The 24,661-nt window shown below is 39.4% G+C and overlaps 1 protein-coding gene across 1 annotated transcript in view; it reads left to right on the top strand.

The window, feature by feature from the left end:
- Window positions 1-2,748, top strand: part of LOC126419224 (UDP-glycosyltransferase UGT5-like) — a 56,369-nt gene extending 53,621 nt beyond the window's left edge. Inside the window, exon 5 of the mRNA XM_050086360.1 lies at window positions 2,569-2,748. Within this exon, the coding sequence (XP_049942317.1) occupies window positions 2,569-2,593 (25 nt within the window). The 3' untranslated portion in view covers window positions 2,594-2,748. The remainder of the gene's footprint in view (window positions 1-2,568) is intronic.
- Window positions 2,749-24,661: the final 21,913 nt, after the last annotated feature.

Raw genomic sequence — 24,661 nt, forward strand, 5'->3', positions numbered from 1 at the left:
TACCAAACCAAGAAAAGCCTCGCAAGATTTTTCTGCCAGAAAACTGATGGCAACGGTGTTTTGGGATGCCAAAGGGGTGTTGTTGGTTGAATTCATGGAACGTGGCATGACCATTAATCAAGACATGTACTGTGAAACAATAAAAAAGTTACGACGGGCTATACAGAACAAACGCCGTGGTATGCTGACTTCCGGTATCGTTTTTTTGCACGTTAACGTCCGTCCTCACTCTGCTCGCAGAACAACGGCCCTTCTTGAGTCCTTCAAGTGGGACGTTATCAACCATCCACCTTACAGCCCAGACCTGGCGCCAAGTGATTATCACTTCTTCATGCATTTGAAGAAATGGCTCGGGTCACAGCGGTTTGATGACGACGAAGAGCTCAAAGATGCGGTCACAGGCTGGCTCCAGGCACAAGCGGGTGATTTTTATGCAGAAGGAATTTCAAAGCTTGTGAAGAGATACGATAAGTGCCTCAATCGCTATGGAGACTATGTAGAAAAATAGTGCAAAGATGTAGTTGTAAGATGTATATATTAAAATATTTTTATTTAACTTGGTGTATTTTTTTAAATCAACCGGAGGTTACTTTCTGAACGGCCCTCGTATGTGAGATGTGCTTTCAGAATGATGCTGAAAATGAAGTACACTGACATAAGAAAAGGAATTAAGAATTTATCTGTGCAAACAGGAAGGCAACAAACATATAGAAAACACCTACTAGGAAAACAATAGAGTTATGGGACATTTGTTAAAAAATCAGGGAATAACTTCCATGATTACTAAAGAGAGCAGTAGAGCATATATCTGTAGGGAAAGACAGAGATTGGACTATATCCTACAAATAACTGAGCATATTGAGTGTGAGTGCTGCTCTGAGATGAACAGGTTGGCACAGGAGAGGAAGTTGGGGTGGACCACATCAGATCATCCAGACGACTGCAGTGGGGATTATGATGGTGCCAACAATGCTGCCATTGGTCTCTGAAGGTACAGAGAAAGGATTTATGGATCAATGGGTCAATGAGCATAATGCGGCACTCACATCATCCTACATGGATGTTGTGATTTGTCTGGGCACTGTGGAGATAGTCAAATTCAATGCAGATGATGTAATGATATGAGATAATTTATCCTGGTATGTGATCAGACTATTAGTTTCAGTATGTAGAGATAAGATCAGTAATCATGAAAACAATCTGAACAGTGTCAGACAAGTATTTAGACCTTGATCTTTTCTGTATCATCCGCAAAGCAAGAGATATCAGACATCTTCGAGATAAACTAGAACATTGGTTGCACGAGAGATCATTTTGCCCCAAAACCCAGTAAAAACTACTTATCATGCTTCAAAAACAGCAGAAATAAATTATGCACTGCACTGGAAAGTTGCAGAATACCTTCCCTGAATATTAAGTGCTTTAACAGTAAAAAATTGTGGTAATATTCATTATATGACCAATGCCTTTTGATGCCAGGATACTTGTGACCCATTTGTGTAACCATAGCCTGTGCACTGGACACCCACTACAAATACATCACTGATGTGCCATGAGTGCAGTATATGTGACTCGACCAGAGACTTCATTTCAGTCTTACTATCAATGTTATACAGCTGTGTGTCTTTACCTGTGTATGCATTTATTCAATAAAATGTAAATCTGCTGTACCATGTTTTATCTTACTTATATTTTATCCATACTGTGATTTGCATACCAGAAAGAAAATGATTATGTAGAATGTGATAGGGTAGCTGTTGCTGTGGAAGAAAAACTGAGTATTAAGACAATAGCATGGATTACAGTACCACTAACATGTATTTTATCACCCACATGGTGTAACATATGCCACAGTCGCTCTTGCTTTCTCTTTTTACATCTGCATATGTGATCTGTAAGGATAATGTATAGTGGGTGGTATGTAGTGAGCCAGAGGCAGTATAAATTTACCCTTCCCCCTTCTTATCGTGTATGTGGATGATGCACCAAAATCACAAGAGTTGAGTTACCACTGCTCAATTACAGATCTATCTAATTTTAATCTCATTCATTTTAATCTATTTTTCAATTCAGTTTATATTTATTTACAGAAGACATTCCCAAATGATGTCATTATCAATCTCAATACAACTGCCTCTGCACATCATCAAATCTGAATTTTTATCATTTGAAACATTACGATTGACCCCTCTAAGATGAACACTCATCTGGCAGTCTTTAAAAAAATACTGCCACTAAAAAAACGGTATCTTTTATCCCCTGGGTCTCATCAGCCAACTATAGTCTACAGCAGACAGTTACCAGTGATTTTCTGTGACATGCAAGTTCCTGCAGTCAACTTGCTGGAGAAATTCATTCACAGCCAAGACCTCAAATAAATGAAATGGACAGAAATAGCCTCATGAGCTGTATGCAGTGAGGTGGTAATTTTCACTCATTTGGGAAAACAGTTTCTGGGTATTTCCTCACTAACGTTTTTAGTGATTACAGACATAATTAAATTTGCAGAAATATTTCATATGCTGAATTCATGAGCAATAATCATAATAAACTGTTGAATGGTTTCAGATACAAGGAAAATGTACTGAAATGAAACCGCATATTCCACGATCGCCCAATTAAACCATTGGAGGAAGCAGTTTATTGGACTGAATATGTATTAAGACACAATGGTGCTCACCATCTTCGTTCTGCAGCTCTCGATCTGTCATGGTATCAGTACATGTTGCTAGATATTGTTGGTTTTCTTTTGGCTGTAATAATACTAATATGCTTAGCAAGTGTTGGCTTAATTAAATATCTTCTTAGAATGCTTACAGGTCAAAAACATTCTGCTCAGTCAAAGAAATTGAAGAGTAAAAAGAATGATTAATAATTACATCTTTGACATACTGAAAAATATTTTTATTTAAAGGTTCTTTCAATAACTAACATTATACGTTATTTTTAAGAAGTCTAAGACTGTATGAAAGTTTTGTACTTATTACTAATAAACTTGTTGTTAAGTATTTACATAGGTAAATTTAAATGACTGGTCCAGCTATCCCCACCTTCAACCCACATTTGTTTCCCAAAATTTCTTGTTTTCGCTTGCATATGTAAAAGGCAGGTCCAGCTTTTTGTGCCAGTTGTTGGTGTAACAGTTGAATATATTTCAAAAATTATTATCAGTATGGATTCAGTTCAACACATATCTATTTCTATATAAATTGAAAAGATGTTCAGAAACATCAAATATGATAACCTACATAAACAGCTTGGTAGAACAAAAATATTAAAAAGTCTCTAAGCAATCAGAGCTGTGCAATACTAACTCTGCATTAATCAAAAATAATGGGGGATTCAAGTGTAACAGAGGAGAAGGTGTCAGTACAGGCAGAAAAAAATTACAGTCAAGCAGTTGGTTGCAGCTGAGCAGCAGAAGTTCAAGGAGGAGTGGGCAACTAGAATAACATGAAATGGAAATAAAAATCTGTAATATGGTGATATAAAGCCGGAAGATCTGACAATGAGTATATGTAAACAGAAATCTGCAGTGTAAGGTGGTGAGTGATAAAATTCAAATATTACAGGAGTTCCACAGGTACTTAGGTATTTCATTGAGCTGTAATTGGGATGATAATCTGTTAAATTGTAATTGAGTTGACACTTCTGTCTATGATAAACTATAAGATTCTCGTAGTGCAAAGGCATGTAGACCCATCTGGTTGGAAGTGGTGGAAGCAAACTGAAAATACAACAGTTCTGCTTAATCAGATGAATACTGCAGGCCATCACAGTCACCAAGGGCATTTGAAATATTAATTATTATTGGGAACTGCCACATAAGGATGTTGTGGATGCACTGGAAAAACTTGAGGCTAAGAAGACCCCAGCTCCTGATGGCATTCACCAACAAGTTTTGCATGAAGCACTGTTGCAAATCACCCCTTTTCTTATAGAATTATTCAGTAATTGTATAACACTGGTAAGGGTCTCAGAATTCTAGGAAACTTCAAGCATAGTCATTATTAAGAAGTCTGAAGATATGGATTGTAAGCCTTATAGACCTATTTGCCCTGTAAGTGCACTGCCCAAGACTCAGGACTAGCAAGAATCTGAAGTGTTAGCATCCTCCAGATTTGCTCTTAGTCTATGATGTTGTGGTTCATTTGTGTATGTTTATCATTAGAGAGAATCTTCCTGTTAGAAATTCTGCTGTCTCAATTCCCGAGTCATACTTCCATTGTCTTATATAAGTGTTGACAAAACTGTCGGTGTTTTAATCTTCCCTGACAGGAGTTTATAGACCCTGCCCCAAAGCTCTAGCACAACCTCCATACAAAGGTCGTTCTTCGAGTGTTCATGTCTTACATTGAATAGCTCTGCTTTAAAGGTAGCTTGCTGCTTATTGTAGCATTGAAACTGTCACATTCCTGGACAGGTGGTGCTTTCTGATACATGCATCTTAAAATTTTTGTCCTTCCCCTCAGATACATTAATGCATGTGTCCGTGGTAACTAAGACAGATGTGGACACATAGTAGGGATGGCTTCCCACTCTGTCCTCTGCAGCAGTTAATTAAAATGAGTACCCAGCAGTCTATGTCTTAACCAGTCACTTGAGTGTGATGAGGCTGCTATAGTTTCCCTTAAACTGTCACAGTTAGCTTGTTTCAGGTTCAACTTTTCTTCAGGAGGCTCGCTGCATGTACAGTTCTTCCCATCTTCTGACTTTTCTATAAAAATACTGTAATGATCACTGGATGTTGAACAATCTAGCACCATTGAATTGCATGTTTTTGAAAATACCCCTCTATTGCCAACAGGGGTGCCAAAGTTACTATATCCTCCTTCCCTCCAATGGTATGTACGAGGTTGACACAGTTTGTGCAGGATGAAGAGGACGTGTTCCTCCAGCACTTCATGTACATGCCCTTCCCTTATCTTCAGTAGATGCTATGTGCCAAAGGATTGAGCATGGACTGATATTGGCCAATATTATGAGGTTTCTCCTTTTGCAATGAATAGCCACATCTCCAAAAATTCTTGCATATGACAGATTGCCACAGGCTGCCAAAAAAAAAAAAAAAAAAAAAAACCACCACAGCACAGACATCCCCAGACCAGCACCTCCTAATGCTGATGGTTTAAATCAAGAAACAGTTTCCTTAGACCAGTAGACACTTAATAAAAAAAAAATTAAAAAAATAAATAAAGAAAAAAGCACGGGTGCAGGCTGGACTCGAAATGTGACAAGCTATGGCTCATTATCTTTATCAGTGGGTGATATTACATGAAGAACTTCTTCCTACATGAAAATAACATTATTTAATTGGCAAGATCCTTTATAGATTTCATTTCAGCATCATAAAAACACAGAGTTAGTCTCAAGAACTGGAGGTAGGTGTGTGTGTGTGTGTGTGTGTGTGTGTGTGTGTGTGTGTGTGTGTGTGTGTGTGTGTGTGTGTGCACTCAACATCAAGGTTATCAGCACTATTACACATACTAAAAGGAACAAATGTGGATAAAATGACTAAAATTGTTGTCACAGAGTGAGAAGGAAACCTATAAAATGGCATTCATTCACTCAATCCCACCTCTCTCGCACTGACCCACACAATCACTCTGCTCACCAACTTTAATACAATGAAGAAGGGTGAAATGTGGTATACCTGGCATTAAAACAGAAGTAAAACCACAGAAAAACTAAAAAGAAAGCCACAGGGAAATGTTACTGGATGATCACTTACAAAAGAACATGAGTGAGCCAGTTACCCTGTTAGCACATTAAGATCTCTCTAGAATTTGCAAAAACCAGTTGAACATGTCACAAAACCTTAAAACTGTAGCCACATTTCTTTCATTGTCACTTAAAATAGAGGGCAGATCCACCAGCAAATCTGCCACTGCCCTCTGACGCAAAAATGAAACACAGCCTAGTAAAATGTGGGGCACTGTTATCTGTACGCCACAAGCCCGACACATTGGAGTTTCTTCACACTGGATCAAGAAGCCATGTGTCGCAGAACTGTGATCTATGCAAAGACAAGTAAGGAGGACCTCATCCTATCTTCACGGCTGGAAGGATGTATGACGTGGCCACATAGTGCACTTTACTATATGCAGCTTATTATCTGTCACTTCAGCCACTCATCTTCCCATCGAGGCACGATTCTGTACCTTAACAGTGAGGAGACAGTGTACAAAGGAATGACTCACTGAACTAACTGAGGATCACAACACATATCCTTGACTGCTACATCTGCTCTTTCATTCTTCACAATACCCATGGGCGTTGGTACCCACCAGAAAAACACCTCCTTGCCCAGCTGTTGTAGTTGGAGGAGGGTGTCCTGGATATAGTGGACTATTTTATCTGCTGGGTACAAGTGTTGTAGAGACTGAAGGGCACTTGGAGAATCAGAACAGACAAGGAATTTAGCACTTGATGCACATCTCATTTACTCCAGTGCCCAAAAAATCACATACAGTTTGGTGTCAATGATAATAAAGTCTCGAGGTAGTCAGACATTGAGAACACAATCAGGAAAAATCACAGAGCAACCAATGGAATCCGCTTATTTTGACTCATCCATAGAGACCACTGTCAAATCATTGTGGTCATTCAATATGTCATAAAATAAAGTATTAAAAACATATTAGGGAGTGAAATCTCTCCTGTACTGCACTAAATCTAAAATTACCTTGGGCCTCTCTAGTAACAATGGTGGCAGTCAGATAAATCCCTGGATTTGTTGTTGGATGTACTCCATACAAAGTGAGTCCAGCACATGCTGAGCCCTAATCCCAAACAGCACTGTTGCTCATGGACAATGGGAGAAAAAGCATTCGAGAGACAGACAAGAAACAGTATGGTATGGAGATGAATTTGGAGCTGCAATGAACTTACAGTCCTAATGTGCCATGAGGAGCTGCGGTGGTTCCCCAGCCTCAGCACAGATACTGGGTATGGGGCTGGCCCTGTGGCCAGCAAAATCCCCTCGTGGTGGACAGCGGCATCAATAATCTTCAGATAAGAATGCCTTATTGACCTGTGCACTGCACATCAATAGCCTAGCCATGAACGCACAAAAGACCTATAAAACTGCACCAATGGCCCTGTCTGCTGCCCAAGACCTGTGGCTGCAGCATTTTATAATATTCAGTGCCTTCCAGGTTCTGGATTTCAGGTCTCTCAGCTGTGGTAACCACGGCAGTTTGGAGTAAAAAGTTAGGCCCAAAAGCCTCACTGAGTCTTTAAAAAGTAGAATGGTGTCCCTCATATGCAAGTCAGGGAAGTTTAAAAAATTATGAGAAAATTTAAAATGAACAAACACACACTTACCTATAGAAAACTAAAAACCTGTCTTCATAGCCCACTGCTATAACCTCCATAATGTAAATTTCAACTGATCAGTTGCTGTTGCAACACTGGAGAAGGAACAGGAAACAGAAAAATCATCCACAAGTTAGAAGCATTGTACAGGACTCTGTACGATAGACATGATACCATTGATGGCTATAGCAAAGAAGGTAATACTTAAAACACTGCCCTCAGGGACACCATTCTCCTGCTGAAAATGATCTGACCAATTTGGGACCTAAAAAACTGCTGAGACAGGAAAGACCATATGACATGAAAGAGCCACTGATGCAGTTTTGCAAGAATATTGTGTGTCTAAGTAGCATCATATGCCTTACTGACATCAAAGAATATGCCAGTACAGTGATGTTCATGTAGGAAAGCCAGCTTAATAGCCACCTCTAGCAGAGTCAGGTTGTTGACAGTGGAATGAATTCAGAAACCACAACCACACTAAGAGCTGGTAAGGAGTTGCCTTGTCTCTGACAACTAGACCAGATGACAGTTAACCATTCCTTTCAGGGTCTTTTTACACTGCTCTTCAAGGCAATACTCTGGTAACTACTGGGACATGTGCAGTCCTATCCTTGTTTGAGATGAGGTATCAGTATTGCCTCTCTCCATAAGTTGGGGAAGTGACTTGTCTGCCATATCAAATTAGGACAGTCAAGGGGGATTTCTTTTGACACTACTGACAAATGTCAAAGCATGCAGTACCAGATTTAGTTGTAAATGGGTACAGTATCATGAGTCTTAGACAGTGCAATTCCAGTTGCCACATGGAGAGAGGGTATTTGTACAACTCAGAATTGTTGTATCTGAGGTCCAGCTCTCCCCTCATTACATTCACATAGTAAACACCACATCCTGGCTGGAATTGGCAGTAGTTTTTGCAAATTGCTCTGCCAGTGTCTGTGCAATGTCTCTGGAGACACCCCTGTTTCAGCACTGCTGCTACTGGTGAACGACAGTGTTTACCAGAAATGCTCCTGATGGCTTCCCATACTTTTGTAGAACAAGTGGAACAACTGATGGAGTTCAGGAAGACTTGCCATGACCTTTCCTTGCTCTCGTTAATTATTTGTCGAGCTTTGGCTCTTGCAACCCAAAAAGCTGTGAGGTTCTCTGTTGATGGGTAGTACTTAAAGTGACGAACTGCAGCACACCTGATCCACATTGCTTAGTGGCACTCTTCAGTCTGCCAAGGTACAGGATGCCTCCTAAGAAGATGTGAGGACTTTGGGATGTATAAGTCAGTGGCATGATCTATCAGTTTTGTAATGTAGTCCACTTATTCTGGGCACTGTCACGGTTTTCAAACACTGCTAGCTCACTTAACAGCATCCAGTTCACCCTGTTCACCATCCTTTTTGGTGGCTTCCTTCAGGGAATGCTCCATATAGTAGGTGAATGTTAGTGGGAAGTGGTCACTGGAATGAAGGTCATCAGTGACCTACCATTGAACAGAGTCTACAAGGACTGGAGAGCAGAAAGAGAGGTTGATGGCTGAATATGACCCAGTAGCAGCACAGAAATGAGTGTAGGTGTCTGTGTTGAGGATTCACAGCTCATAAGATGTCATGAGGCTCCCCAAAACCTAAACCCTACAGGTAAGTAGAGCTCGAGTTCCACAAGACATAATGAGCACAGTATGAGAAATAGTCATGGGAGTTGTCCAATAAGGTCTGTCAGATCCTCAGACTCTGTTACAAGTGAAAAAACAGTGATCCTCTGACACACATGAACTTCAACGGCAACTGCTTGAAGGTCAGTAGTCAGGGGGGGGCGGGGGGGGGGGGGGGGAGTAGAGGAGCGATGCGGGTTATTGATACTCATAGCAACCCCTCCCTTGGCTCTGCCCCATGCGACGGATTTTTACGTGCATGCGTGCAATGCACCGATTGCGACAGATTATATGTTGCTGCTGCTGCAATGCAATTTCTTTTATAATTTTTGTTCACCTACCTCTTTACAGTGGTAGATCTTCGCACGTAAACTCCTGACTGCAGCTACTTAAGAGATCACAGAAAAGCAGTCTTGAGGAAACTGTATCCTCATAGCTACAAGCCAGAGGCCACTATAAGTAAAATTTGCTGAAAATTGTCTATGTACTTTAAAGAAATGATTTGGAAAGGGGATGTCACTCGTACTTTAAACATGAGTTCAAATTTAAACCTTCAATAGATCTTTATTGCCGTTGAGCAAGATCATCAGCCCACATTTACAAAAATTACTAAAGTTTCTGCTCACAGTTATCACCATACCTAAAACAGCCAGAACTTTTACCTTCCCAAATTCCAAAACCAATTACTTGTAATACAGTCAATGATCGGCCAATTACTTCTGCACATGATATTCAGTGGTTATCTTTAGTTAAAGTTTATGCTCACCATAAAATACACAGTAAGAATATACTCAGTACTGCCAAGCTATATAATTCAAAGTTCACTCGCAATTTTTGTCAGAACGAATTATCACAACACTCTAAAGTTTTCATAAACAGTTTCTGGTCACTACCAGATACCATTAACACTGGACCATAATGCAGAAGTCATCCCAAGACTTCATCTTACACATAATGCGAAAAGTCACATCCAGCATTACCGCCTCCAATCAAAGCTAGCTCGCGACTCTCTTCCCACTCTCCCACACTCAAAACTCTATCTCTCCTCGCTAGGCGGCCAACCATCTCACTTCTCATTGGCTGTCAGAACTTACGACCAATGAGAACTCACTTCTAGGGCACGGCTTGCCCCAAAAGCTAGCAAGCACCAACCACTTCTCTAGGCTCATTGACGTCATCAAATTAAGTAACACAAAACTCTCTAATTAAATAAACAAAACAAAATGAACTATAAGCTTTACTCTACATCTGGAAATTTATTATGTAGTCGCGAATGTTCTGGCTTTCTTATACATAAACATACATACTTGGACATCCGACATTCACTAGTAGGGGAACCACTAGTGGATTGGTTCCCATGTTACAGAGTTGGAACACTTGCCAGTTCCTGTAGAGAATTACATGAATGATTTTTAATAATGCCGAATGTCCCACATACTCTCATGCACGCATTCTCATTCACATGCACCCTAACACACAATACACACATTTACTTAGAATTCTTGAAATTATTATTATAGAAAGTCACAGAGGTTTTCTGAAACTAAAAACTTTCCAAATTTATATATGAACACTGAAAGTGTTATCAGATCATTGTACATAGTCACTGAAGGTGAACTATTACATCACTGTATTTATTTAAATTCTCGACTGTCGGAAAATTACGGTTTTTTTTTTTTTTTTTTTTTTTTTTTTTTTTTTTTTTTTTTTTTTTTACTAACTTCTAAAATACAACCATTTTTGATCTCAGACTTTGACATATTGTTTGTTTTCACAACAGAAGGATGTACATCAAATATGACATTCCTCAGGTTATTCCTTTATTAGTTATTAATATTTTTAATTTCGTATAATGTAAGTGGCCTGCCAGCACTACTCCACTGCTTTCACATGCACAGCTGCAACAGATGGTTGTGATGTCAGTCTGCAGGACACAACTCGTCCATTACTGACTGTATAATACTCTACCGGCTTACATTGCAGCCCACATACATTCTGAAGTAAAGCTTTTAATAGACAAATGGGCGATCACGCACTAGTTGCGACGCCACACCCAGTCAGGTAGGCCCTTTGATATCTTCGGTGTAGTACAGGGGTGTCAATGACTTTGAAATGTGTTTCTCATAAACACAGCCACAGGAGGCATCCCTGTGCTAGCAGTTTCAGTTCCTCCACATGAGTCCTGAAGCCATTAATGTTCCACTGTAATATGGGAGCCATATATCAGGAGGGTTGCACATCACCCTGTCTTTCCATTTGGGGCAGGGGGAGGGGGGGGGGCATAATGGATGGAGGCTCAGTCTTGCGGTGAGATGATTGCCCCAGTCTGATATCGAGGTGCATTAACTCTTCAGAAAAATCAAGAGACATCAGATAGGATTATGTCGACATTGTTGAACTGTTTAATTCTCAACTCCTTTGGTGGTACCGATTTTTTTTGCCCTGGGTAGGCTTCAGAGCCTGAATCATGGCATCGATAGTGGCAGCACTGGAGGGTGTACCATGCTGAACCTTTGGAGGAGCAGGGAGCTTCACAGTGTTAATGACCACAGCCATGTCTGATGCTCTGGGAGGAGGTGTAGGCTCTGAAGTAACTACAGCAGCACAACTGCACTGGCATACGCAAGTATTAGTGCTGACAATAGCAACTTCTGTTTGTGTAGCAGCATCAGTCTTCTGAACAGGCTGATTAAGAACACATGCAAAGGAGATAGCAAGCTTGAAGGTCTGCATAGCCTTATAGATCATTTTGGCCTCACCATATGAGAGACAGTTAATTGTTTTTGTACTTCCTTTAAGGAAGACACTGCAGTCCCTACCTCACACAGTGTAATCTCCAGAGAAATTTACACACTTTGGATGAGATGAACAACCGACACCTTCATGGAGAGCCTTATTCTGGCTTCGGAACACAAAGCTGCATGCTGAGGCAAAGGAAACCAACCTTAATATGCTCTGGAGGTTTTGTGCTGCTAAAAATCAATATAAATGAGTCCGATTCTACAAGATCACCATCCACCCTTTTCATTATGTATTGCACATCAACAATGCCTTCCTGAGATCACTCAAGCTTTCAGTCCATCCCAGGAAATGTCAACCAGATTCCTGCAAGTCACAACTCCTTTGCTATAGTTCAAGGCTGTTGTGCACTTCACCTTCTATTGCATACTCCCCAAGGCAGTGAGCTTTCTGGATGTTCTGGAGACCTGGCTACAAGAGACCTCTTGTTTGATTGGCTGTTGGTGCCTACCAGTGGCCCATCTTCTCTAATGGGAGGAGGAAGAGAAAATTTTGAACACTCCATCCCAGTCCTGCGAGCAGCTAAGGAAATAAAAGTCCACCTAGACAGAGCTCCACATTCAACTGAAGTGTGGCAGGTTCCACATAGGTTGTCCACTAATGACTGTTCCATCTCAAGAGCCATGTATCTTATCATCACACAGCACACCTAGAGAGATTAGTGTTTTTTTTTTTTTTTTTTTTTTTTTTTTTTTTTTTTTTTTCCCCACACATGTTCCACCACTGTGCCACACACAGTACTCGCTGAAGCATGCCCAGAGCTTGTGGCGACAGAGGACTGGTGGCACTCACCAGTCCCCAGCTCAGGAACGCCAGGGTTGCCAAGCCCACACCCACAAAACGAATGCTTAGCTTAGCCCCTGAGAGTTCAAGAAGCACACCATTGGTGTGGGATCTATTCTGTAGGAGTGTTGAGAAGTCCAGACCACAGATAACCTATTCAATGTTTTTGAGATTTTGTACTGACACATCCACCAAGAAGAACCTCCTCACAGCAGCATCAGAGATGGACATGTTTTATTTGAAGAAATATTTGTAGTTTAATGACATGTTAATTTTATTTCCTTAAGTATTTGATGTACACATTTTAAGCTATTTCTTAATTTTCCATGGACACAATAAATAATATGAATAATCATAAAAAATAGAATGAAGTATGTTGTTATTTTCTGCTATGTATGGATAATACAAGAACAAGATGTATTATACAAATAAGACCATACGAACAAGGCAAATTCAGACAAAATTTGAAATTTTATGATTTTCCAGTTACTTTGCTGTAAATCCACTCCAGAGAAAAAGCCAAATTTATCATCATCATCATCTTGTACAGTTTAAACTGCTGCCTGGGTCTGTTTGGAACAGGTGTCTCTCCATCACCATCTGCCTTCTCACAAACTTTCCATCTCCACCTCAATCCAGTCTTCTCTCTTTCATATGCAGTCCTTCTCTCCTTCCAGCCACCTGTTTCTTGGTCTTCCACTTGGTCTTTTTGTCTTCCCTTTAAGCTGATGTACCTTTCTGAGTATCCTCTTCACCTACATTTGCTTGACCTGACCACATCTAAGCCTTGAGCCCTTCATCCTATCCTTTAATGATTTCTCCTTCACAAACTCCCTGATCCTCTTATTCCTTAACCTGTCCCTATTTGTCACTCAGTACTGCTTCTCAAGAATTTCATCTCGCTGGCTTCTATTTTGCTTCTCCTTCTTCCTTTCATTACCTGGTCTCAAAGGTACACATCAGAATTGGAACACTGTACACTGTCTTGAGGGATATCTTTGCTCCATATCAGGCTTCTAACACACTTCTAGAATGTTTCTGATTGCCTCCCCTGCTCATTTATTTCTGTCATTTATTCCATTCTCCTGTATTAAGCTACCCACATACTTAAAATTCTTTGTGTCTGTCATTCATTTCCCATAAACTGTTGTTCCAGTTGCGACTCTAAATACTCTCGGATACTTACACTACATTTCATCCCATGCCCTATTTTGTCTATTTGTTGCCATACTTTGAAATGGTTCCACAATTCCTACTTCTTGTTTCCCCAAATCATCAAGTCATCTTACCTTCACCAATTCCTTGTGCCCTGCCAGGCATTACGTTAGCCACCCCCACAATGATGAGAGCAATTTTGAGAAAACACTTCCCTGCTTCAAGTCATTCTTTGGTTCTGATCTGTCTCTAAATTTCAGGCATCTCACATTCCCACTATACATACATTTCTCTTATGCTTAATGTAGTCTGCTTTTCTACTCCCCTGTTCCCAAGGGACTTCCAAAGCTTGTTTCTACATGCACTGTCATATGCTTTTTCTCTGTCTAAGAAGGCCTTCAGTAGTTATATCCTGAGTAGAACCATATTACAGGTAAGGAAATAATGTCTCCTTAATTTGTCACAAAAGAAAATGCTACAGTTTCCTTAAAACATTATACACTCAGGTGACAAAAGTCATCAGATAATGATATGCACATAAACAGATGGTCATAGTATAGCGTACACTAGGTGTAAAGTGACAGTACATTGGTGGAGAAACCATTTGTGCTCAGATGATTCATGTGAAATGTCATCTGATGTCATTATGGCTGCATGACAGGAATTAATTGACTTTTAATGCAGAATAGTAGTTGAGGCTAGATGCAGGGGACACTACATTTCAGAAATAGTTAGGAAATTGCATATTCCGAGATCCACATTGTTAACAGAGTACCAAGAACACCACATTTCAGACATTTTCTCTGATCCAAGATGGTGACAAGTAAAATACAGTCTGTAAATTATGTACAAAAGACTGTGTAAGTGCAAGTATCTTGCACGTAAGGTGCAAAAAGTTGTGTCGAAAAGGTGTAAGTGCTTGCAGTGCATCTGCATTAAACTAAAAAAAATGTAAGTCCAATTGCTACAAGAGTGAAAACAAAGCAGGATTGTACTGTAATGAATGTGTATCAGACAACAGTGTGCAATTATAGTGTGAGATTTTGATTTAAAAAAAAAATATAGATGTACTTAAAAAAGAAAACTGTGACCTTTTGAAGAAACTCAAAACATTGGAATCTTAAGTTAGTGAACTTGAACTGGTTATCCAGAAAAATTAGTACAATGAACAGTGCAAAATTACAGGTGCAATGGGGAACAAAACAGTGATCAAAATATGTAAACAATCCAGCGAAACACATCAAAATGAAAATCTACAGTTTTTAATAGGTGATTATTCGATAAAAAATGCAAAAAATCAACAAAACTCAGCTGGTGAGGATAGTATGAGTACAAAAATAAATTGGAAAAGACGAATGGAGGCATGAAATAAAAAATTCTTCTGTTAGCAGGCAGTCATGGGTGGCATTCTGCAAGGTTCTTAAACCCGAAAATACAGCCCAATTCTGATATGTTTCTCCTGTTAGCTAATAACATTCCCTTTTGTAACTCCTTGTCGTTTGTCCCAAAATTATCTATATGTAGCAGTATGTTCTGTACCCCAATTGTTGCAGCACAAAAAAAACAATATGCTGTGTCTAATTCATCATTTTCCTCTAAAGGTTCCACTATGCATAGTGTGTTTGTGGGTAAAGCAGCATTAATGTTTGCCCAAAGTACTTTTTCTGTACCAAATGGTATTTTATATCTGAAATCTGCCTTCAAGGTAACAGTTTAGTTGATTCTTCTTTCTGGGGAGAGGGATCTTGTGACAGAGTGTCCTTGGTAGCTATGTCACCTAATCGAGACAATGTTTCATTAAGTGAGTGCAGGCTTTCTTGGTGAATTTCATATATGAAGTCTTCATAGGTTGTCAGCCAAGTAGCATCATCATCTCGTAAAAACGTTTTGATGGAATGCATCTCCATCATCTTAAGGCAAAGTGTCGGGATATTGTCGGTCACAGGCTGATATCTCTGCTGGACCGCTCTCCGCTTCCCGCCACTGGCCAATCATGCACCCGCGAAATCGCCCGATGAGCCTGGAGCGGCCGGTTGGGTGGGACACGTGTGCGGGGTTTGTGTCCCAGTGTCTGTCTCTGCCTGCTCCGTCTGTGGCCCTTGGTGGAACGGAACATACTTCTCTGATTTTCTTGATTGCAGGCTCCCAGGCTGTGCTGAGATAGTAGCCATTGTTGCAGATGATCAGGTTGTCGTGTAACCATATTTCTATGGACTCTTTGATTACTGAGTCCCAAAATCCATTTGTACTACATATTTTCTTTGTGTCCTCAAAATCGAAAGTGTGCTTCTCGTCTATACTATATTCTGCCACAGCAGATTTGTTGGTCTGACCCAAGCGTACATTGCAGCGCTGTGAGATGCAACACTGCGTCTGTCCTATATATTGCATCCCACATTTTCATCCGATCTTGTACACACCAGGTGCCATCAGAACTAGTGGATCCTTGGTTGAACCGAGTAGGTCTTTGATTTTTCCCCCTGCGCGGGAAACGGTCTTCACTTAATGTTTCTTGAGAATTCTTGCAATCTTGGCCATTGGGGGACCCGCGAATGGCAAGAACGCACAGCCCATTTCTTCATCTTCATCTGGTCTCTCTTCTCTCTTCTTGTGGTTGGTGTTCAGAGCTCTTCTTATTTGTGTCTCACTGTATTCATTTTCTTGAAGGTGTCCTTCAGGTGTTGCAATTCTCCTGGCAGACTTGCCTTATTACAGATGGACCTGGCCCTGTGCACTAAGGTGTTGAGTACAGAATTGTGTTGCACAGGGTGGTGGCAGCTGTTGGCATTAAGATAGAGGTCCGTGTATGTTTCTTTCTGTACACTGTATGTCCCAGCATGCCATCCATGTTTCTTGTGTTCAGGATCTCCAGAGAGGGCAAGCTTCTGTTCTCTTTTATCTCCGCGGTGAATTTGATATTTCCATGTATACCATTGAGGTGTTGATGGGACTCTAGCAGTTTGTCCCTGCTATGTGGCCAAACTACAAAAGTATCATCAATATACCTGTAGAAGGTTTTTGACTAGTGTTTAGCAGTGTCCAGTGCTAGCTTTTCAAAGTTCTCCATGTATAGGTTGGCTATGCGGAGGGAGCCCATAGCTACACCATGTATCTGTTCGTAGAACTGCCCACCACATTTGAAATAGGTGGTGGTTAGCACATGGCGAAAGAGCTTGATGATATCCTCCTCAAAGTGTTCTTCGAGTAAAGCCAAGGAGTCTTCTATTGGTACTCATGTGAATAAGGATGTCACATCGAAGATGACTAGTAGGTCTTTATTTTCCAGCCACATGCCCTGTAGTACCTTCACAAACTCAGCCAAGTTTTTCACATGGTGTGGACCATAACCCACCAAGGGTTTTAGCATATGTGATAAATGCTTAGCAATAACATATGTCAGCAAGTTAATAGAAGACTCCCTGGCTTTACTCGAAACACTTTGAGGAGGATATCATCAAGCTCTTTCGCCATGTGCTAACCACCACCTATTTCAAATGTGGTGGGCAGTTCTACAAACAGATAGATGGTGTAGCTATGGGCTCCCCCCCAGCACCAGGTGTAGCCAACCTATACATGGAGAACTTTGAAAAGCTAGCACTGGACACTGCTAAACACAAGCCAAAAGCCTTCTACAGGTATGTTGATGACACTTTTGTAGTTTGGCCACATGACAGGGACAAACTGCTGGAGTTCCATCAACACCTCAATGGAAATATCAAATTTACCATGGAGATAGAAGAGAACAGATGCTTGCCCTCTCTGGATATCCTGATCACAAGAAACATGGACAGCACAGTAGGACATGCAGTGTACAGAAAGAAAACACACACGGACCTCTATCTTAATGCCAACAGCTGCCACCACCCTGTGCGACACAATTCTGTACTCAACGCCTTAGTGCACAGGACCAGGTCCATCTGCGATAAGGCAGATTTGCCAGGAGAATTGCAACACCTCAAGGACACCTTTAAGAAAAATGAATACAGTGAGACCAAATAAGGAGACCTCTGAAGACCGACCACAAGAAGAGAGAAGAGAGACCGGATGAAGACGAGGCAAGATTGTGCATTCTTGCCATACGCAGGTCCCCCAACAGCCAAGATTGCGAGAATTCTCAAGAAACATAAAGTGAAGACCGTTTTCTGTGCAGTGGGAAGAATCAAAGACCTACTCTGTTCAACCAAGTATCCACTAGTTCTGATGGCAGCTGGTGTGTACAAGATCGGATGTGAATGTGGGATGCAGTATATAGGACAGACCCAGCATTGCATCTCACAGTGCCACAATGAACACATCAGGCATGTACGCCTGGGTCAGACCAGCAAATCTGCTGGTGTACAAAATGATGCCAAAAGTTAGAATACATATGTATAGAAGTATCTGATACTATTATATATAAAAACAAAGATGAGGTGACTTACCGAACAAAAGCGCTGGCAGGTCGATAGACACACAAACAAACACAAACATACACACAAAATTCAAGCTTTCGCAACAAACTGTTGCCTCATCAGGAAAGAGGGAAGGAGAGGGGAAGACGAAAGGAAGTGGGTTTTAATGGAGAGGGTAAGGAGTCATTCCAATCCCGGGAGCGGAAAGACTTACCTTAGGGGGAAAAAAGGACAGGTATACACTCGCACACAAGCACATATCCATCCACACATACAGACACAAGCAGACATATTTAAATATGTCTGCTTGTGTCTGTATGTGTGGATGGATATGTGCTTGTGTGCGAGTGTATACCTGTCCTTTTTTCCCCCTAAGGTAAGTCTTTCCGCTCCCGGGATTGGAATGACTCCTTACCCTCTCCATTAAAACCCACTTCCTTTCATCTTCCCCTCTCCTTCCCTCTTTCCTGATGAGGCAACAGTTTGTTGCGAAAGCTTGAATTTTGTGTGTATGTTTGTGTTTGTTTGTGTGTCTATCGACCTGCCAGCGCTTTTGTTCGGTAAGTCACCTCATCTTTGTTTTTATATATAATTTTTCCCACGTGGAATGTTTCCTTCCATTATATTGATATCAGAAGTATCTGATACATAACGTATTACAGGAAACATAAGAAAAATATCTACTATACAAGTCATTATTTATTCATTTACCAGGATATGGCATTCAGATTTTCAGATTGCAACACTAAACTATAGAAATGAATACAGAGACAATGTAAGTTAATTGAATTACAAATTGTAAGCTTACATCCACAAAATCAAACCTTCAAAATCTTCAAAAAAGAAGAGAAAAAATTTCAGAGCCTAAGTGTATGACAAGTGAGCCTACTTGAAAAACTCACAATGATGGGTACAGACCAGAAGAATATACTCAGTCATGATTGGGAATCAAGCAGCCACATAAACCAGAGTATTTAGGGATATGTTGACTCACAAAAGGACAAAATAATGAAAAAAATATTAGGGCCTGAGTTTATGGTGTGGGGACCAACCTATGAACCCAAACCACACTGAGTACAAACAAGCAAAAAATGTTTTGAGGCAGCAAAATGAATAAAGCTCATAATCATATTAATAAGTTCAATCATATGCAAAGAATAATTGTAAGAAGCATCTAGCCTCACCCCACAATGTTTTCTAACTGTCCAGGCAAATTAATCTATGTACATAGAGACCTAGGAGATCCATTCACAATTGATAAAAAAAAATACATACTGATTTAAAGTTTCATAATGTATTGTAAAGTCAATCCTCTTACTTGAAAAAAAAAAAAAAAACATGAATTTATGCCGAATAACACTGTCTTTAGCAGTCTTGGCTAACAGTTTACAAATCTCACTCACAACACTGATGTAGTTAACAGATGCTTGAGTACATTACTCGGCACCTATGATCTCTTGTAAGTTGACTGTTACAGCAGGATACAGCCATAGAGCAGTGTGGGGTGTGGATCCACTCACATCTTTCAGTTTCCTCCCTAGAGTTCTCATCACACGCTTCAGTGGATAGGTAACTACCTGTCTAGCATTCACATAAAACATCTAGCATTCACATAAAATACCTTCTTCACATCACACTAGATATGCTCTTCCTATTAATTTTTCAAAGTCAGTTATATGGGATATGTGACAGGTGTGATTAAAACGTGTTCACATATGAAACATTAATAAAAAGAGTAAAATGCAATGAAAAAAAATTAACTAACAAGGTGATACACAGAGGATTACTAAGATACTATTCCTCATTTTCACAGTACAAATTATGAACAGTGTCCCATTGCAAAATTGTAAAAGAATCTACTCGTTTAGTCTCATGGCATATATGTATCAAATTCTAAATACCCCTGTATACCTTATAATACTGTTCTGTCTTTTCTTCTCCTTTCTTACCCAACATGCTATTAACCAATTTCCAAATTTAATCATGATTTTGATACCTGCAGATGTCTGCAAATTTTTAAGGTCTCTTTTTCCTGTTTCACACCTTTCAACTACGTAGTTTTAAACTCATTCTCCCCTTCCTCAAGACTGTTAGATGATACACTCTCTAAAGGTAATCTAGATGAAGTGTCAGTAACTACATTGTGCCCTTAATGTATCTGATTTCATAACTGAACTGCTGTAAAAACTAGGGCCAATGAGTAATTCTATTATGGTACAGCTTACACACCTGAAGATAACATAATATTTTGTGATCAATATAGATGATGACTTTGTGACCTAGTAAATAATGTTTAAACTTGTCGAATGCCCAATGTACAGCCAAAAGTTCTTTCTCACTTAAAGTGTATATCTTTTAATGTTTCTGCAATACTGTACTAGGAAATGTAAGAGATCTATGTTCAATAACACCATCAACTTCAACCTCCTGAAATAAATGAGCACCCAAACCAACAACACTTCTGTCTGTCATAATACAAAAAGGAAGAGACAAATTTGGTCTGGACAATATCTGACTTTGACACAACTGTTGTTTGATCTCATCGAAAGCATCCTGACACTCCTGATTCCAATCCCAAATGCTATTCTTCCCCAAAAGTTCACACAAGCATGGAGGATTCAAAGCTTGGTTGCTGCAAAATTTTCTATAAAATCCAGTTAACCCAAAAAGTGATTTAAGCTGTTCTTTTTGTGAGGAGTAAAAAATTATCAATAGCATCAAGTTTCTCTTTATGAGGTGCAATTCCTTTCTCCTAAAAATTTAACTTGTTCAACACCAAATGTACACTTACCTATTTTCAAAGTCATACCTCCTGATTCTAATTTTGAAAACACATCTCTTAACAGATACACAGGTTGTTCCCAAGTCTTTTCTGTAACCAGAATGTCATCAACATACACAATTAATTTTAAGCTCAAGACAGAATCCAGAGTTCTTATGAGTTCAGCCACAGATACACTTAGCCCAAATGGCACCACACAATATCGGAAACACTTACCTCCACACAAAAATGCTGTATACTTTCTAGAATAAATTTCAAGTGGGATCTGGTGAAATTTAGAGGTCAAATCCAAACTACTCATGTATTTTACATAATCAACTTCGTGTAACAGCTCATCCATGTTCTCAGGATGGTCATTCTCTCTGATAAGAAATTAATTAAGATGTCTAGAGTCCAAAATAATTATCACTCCGCCATTTCTTTAACTTAGCACAACTAAAGGATTATTGTAAGCACTCTGACTTCACTCAATTACACCACGTTTCCATTTTCTGAATTTCTTTCCCTACATCTTTCCTTATTGAAAATGGTATATTATATGGCTTGAGAGAGAAAGATTGATGATCTCTAAGGTAAAGGAAAACAGAATCTCAGATAAAGAATCAGTGAGAATTGTTACTGACACAACTCCAGCACAAATAACAACAGAATCCTTAAAAGTGAACTGTGTGTGGAGAGGACAATTACTCAAGCAATAAGCTTACCCAAGAGGACAGTGCAAAAGTTTGAAGAAGCAGCAAATGAGGTGGCAGGAAAGAAGGCACCATATAAGAAGAGAGACCTACTTGCAAAAAGAAGAACAGCAAATCAAGCTCAAGGGATGAGAATACCGTGGAGTTCGGCAGTCAACCCGAAAAAAGAAACCACAACCAAGGGACCAGGATTTTTGGTGGGATCACCAGTGGTTTCACAGACGAAAGCAATTAACAAAGTGAGTCATCAAGTGGATGAACAGGTATGTGACTATCATAACACATATGATCACAGTGCATCAAGATTAAAGACATTAACGGAACCTACAACTTCAAATATAAAGTCAAATTGCTCTCAGAGGAATACAGACAAAGACAAACTACTTACTTTTCTACAAGTTAACATATGTTGTATTAGAAATAAAATTTTAGAATTAGAACATTTATGTAACACTGAGCATGTAGATGTTATATGTGTATCTGAGCACTGGTTAACACAAGAACAAGTAAATATGTTCATTCCCCAAGGGTATGTTGTGGGAAACATGATATGTAGAAAACAGAGAAAGAATGGTGGGGCGGGAATTTTTGTCAAAGAAGGAATAATGTTTTCCAGAATTGATGTATCTACATACTCCTCAGAGCTAGCTGGGGAGTTTAGTTGTGTAAAACTAATGAATGAAAATATAGTGGTAGTTAGTCTATATAGGTCGCCAGATGGTGATGTAAATTTGTTTATTGAAAAATGTGAATTAATAATTAAAAAAATATTGAAGAGTAAAACGAGAATTGCTATATGTGGTTATTTCAACATAGAAATGGTCAACACACAGAGACCAGTTGCTAGGACATTTTTGAATATGCTAAGATCAGTAGACCTCTATTTACAAATAACTGTGCCACACGTAAGAATGCCTGTATAGACAACATTACTCCTTACACTCTGTAAGAGGCAGCCAGTTAAAACTGAAGAATCTAAAGTAGTAGCGGTACGAAGACAGAAGGAAGAGTACATAAATATGTTTGTTGATGGATTAGGAAGTGCAGATTGGGACTTTATATATAATTGTCAATCTGGAAAAAGGGAAGCTGAAATTAGCTTTGGTAACTTCTTTAAAAAGTATACAGATTTATGGTATTCTTGCTCACCAGTAAAAAAAATTAGATATCCAAATGAAACGAAAAAGGAAAGACTGAACTGGTTCACATAAGAGCTAGTAGAAATTAGAGGAAACTTGCATATGCTGTACCAGATGCATAAACAAGCCTCTGACCAAGGGGCAGAACAGAGTGTGAACATTCATAGGTCATATCTGAAATGCAAAAAATACTATAAAGCTAAACTTCTTCTGGCAAAAAAGCAAGCAGTGGAGAACTATATAAAAAGAGCTCCCAATAAATGCAAGGCAGCCTGGCAAATAATAAAACAAGAGAATACACTGAAACGCACAGAAACAACTCTGCTTGATCCTGAAGAATTAAATGAGTACTTTTTAGACTCAGTTAAAGAAATAAGTAACAGTATCAAAGCAACAAATTCATCTGCAATGAACCTTGTTGGAACACCACTGCCTGTTAACCTGGCATTTCAATGGAGGGCTGTCACACCTGCTGATGTTATAAAAGCTGTATCCAAATTTTCAGGTTCTAAAAGTATGGACTATTATTGGTTATCAAATAACATAATTAAAAAGACAATACACTCAATCACCAGACCATTAGCTTATATTTTTAATAAATGTGTAGCGTTTGGAGTTTTTCCGGATGCACTCAAGGTATCAAAAGTTGTCCCATTTTTTAAAAAAGGAGACAAACATCTCCCCCAAAGCTACAGACCAGTCTCCATTGTTCCAATATTCTCAAAGGTATTTGAGGCGCTGATACACACACAAATAAGCAACTTCTTTGAAAAATACAATATCCTATGTAACGATCAGTTTGGCTTTCGAAAGGGGAAGAACACAACAGGGGCCATCTTGGAAATCATTGACTAAACCTTAACAGCTTTTGAAAATAATAACATGGTATCACTGGTATTATGTGACCTAAGCAAAGCTTTCAATTGCATTCCTGCTGACATACTACTGGGGAAACTAGAGTTTTATGGGGTGAGAGGGAGCACTTTATCTGTGATAAATTCTTATTTAAGTAACCGAAAACAATTCGTTTCAGTCAGAAATTTAAATTCTTCCATCATGGAAATCAGCACAGGTGTACCACAAGGGTCTATCCTTGGACCCTTCTTCTTCATTGTCACTATTAATGATTTACCTAAAAATATAGCTCACCCTGTTGTGTGTTATACTGACGATACAACACTACTTACCACACATCAGAACATTTCAGATCTGAATAACCTAACAAAAGAAATACTAGATAAGGCCCTGGACTGGTTTGCAGCCAATAAGCTCCTATGCAACCCTGACAAAACACTATTTTTAATGGGAACATCAAATGAAGTAGGCAATAAGTCGGTAAAACTCTTAGGTATTCACATTGACTCAAAACTATATTGGGAGGAACATGCCAATCATGTATGTGAAAAGATATCTCGGGTGGCATACCTTCTCTTGAAACTAAGGGAGGTAGTGAACTTGGAGTACCTCAGGGTGACATACTTTGGGCTATTCCAGTCACATATTTCATATGGTCTGATTATATGGAGGCACTCCCCTCACATCAAAAACGTATTGAAATTACAAAAAAAAGTCATACGTATAATATGTAAAAGAGGTCATAGGGAGCACTGTCGTCCTCTTTTTTCCAGACTCAGAATACTTACAATTATAAATCTATACATCTATGTGTCTGTACTCTATATTAAAAATAATATTTCAGAATTTATTGCCAGAAGGGAAATACACGAACACAACACCAGGGCTAACGGTAATTTAGACATACCGCGCCACAGATTAGCGAGAACAGGAAATTCCCACAAAGTTAACCCATTCAAAATGTTCAATGAACTGCCAATTCATATTCAGTCTATGGATACAAATTCTTTTAAAATTAAGTGGTACAGCTGGCTGTCAGATCATCCATTCTATGACATTAAAGAATTCTTTGAGATGCCTGAGGAGAATATAAGCAC

Source organism: Schistocerca serialis, chromosome 9 (genome assembly GCF_023864345.2).
Source record: "Schistocerca serialis cubense isolate TAMUIC-IGC-003099 chromosome 9, iqSchSeri2.2, whole genome shotgun sequence".
NCBI classification, from domain to species: Eukaryota; Metazoa; Arthropoda; class Insecta; order Orthoptera; family Acrididae; genus Schistocerca; species Schistocerca serialis.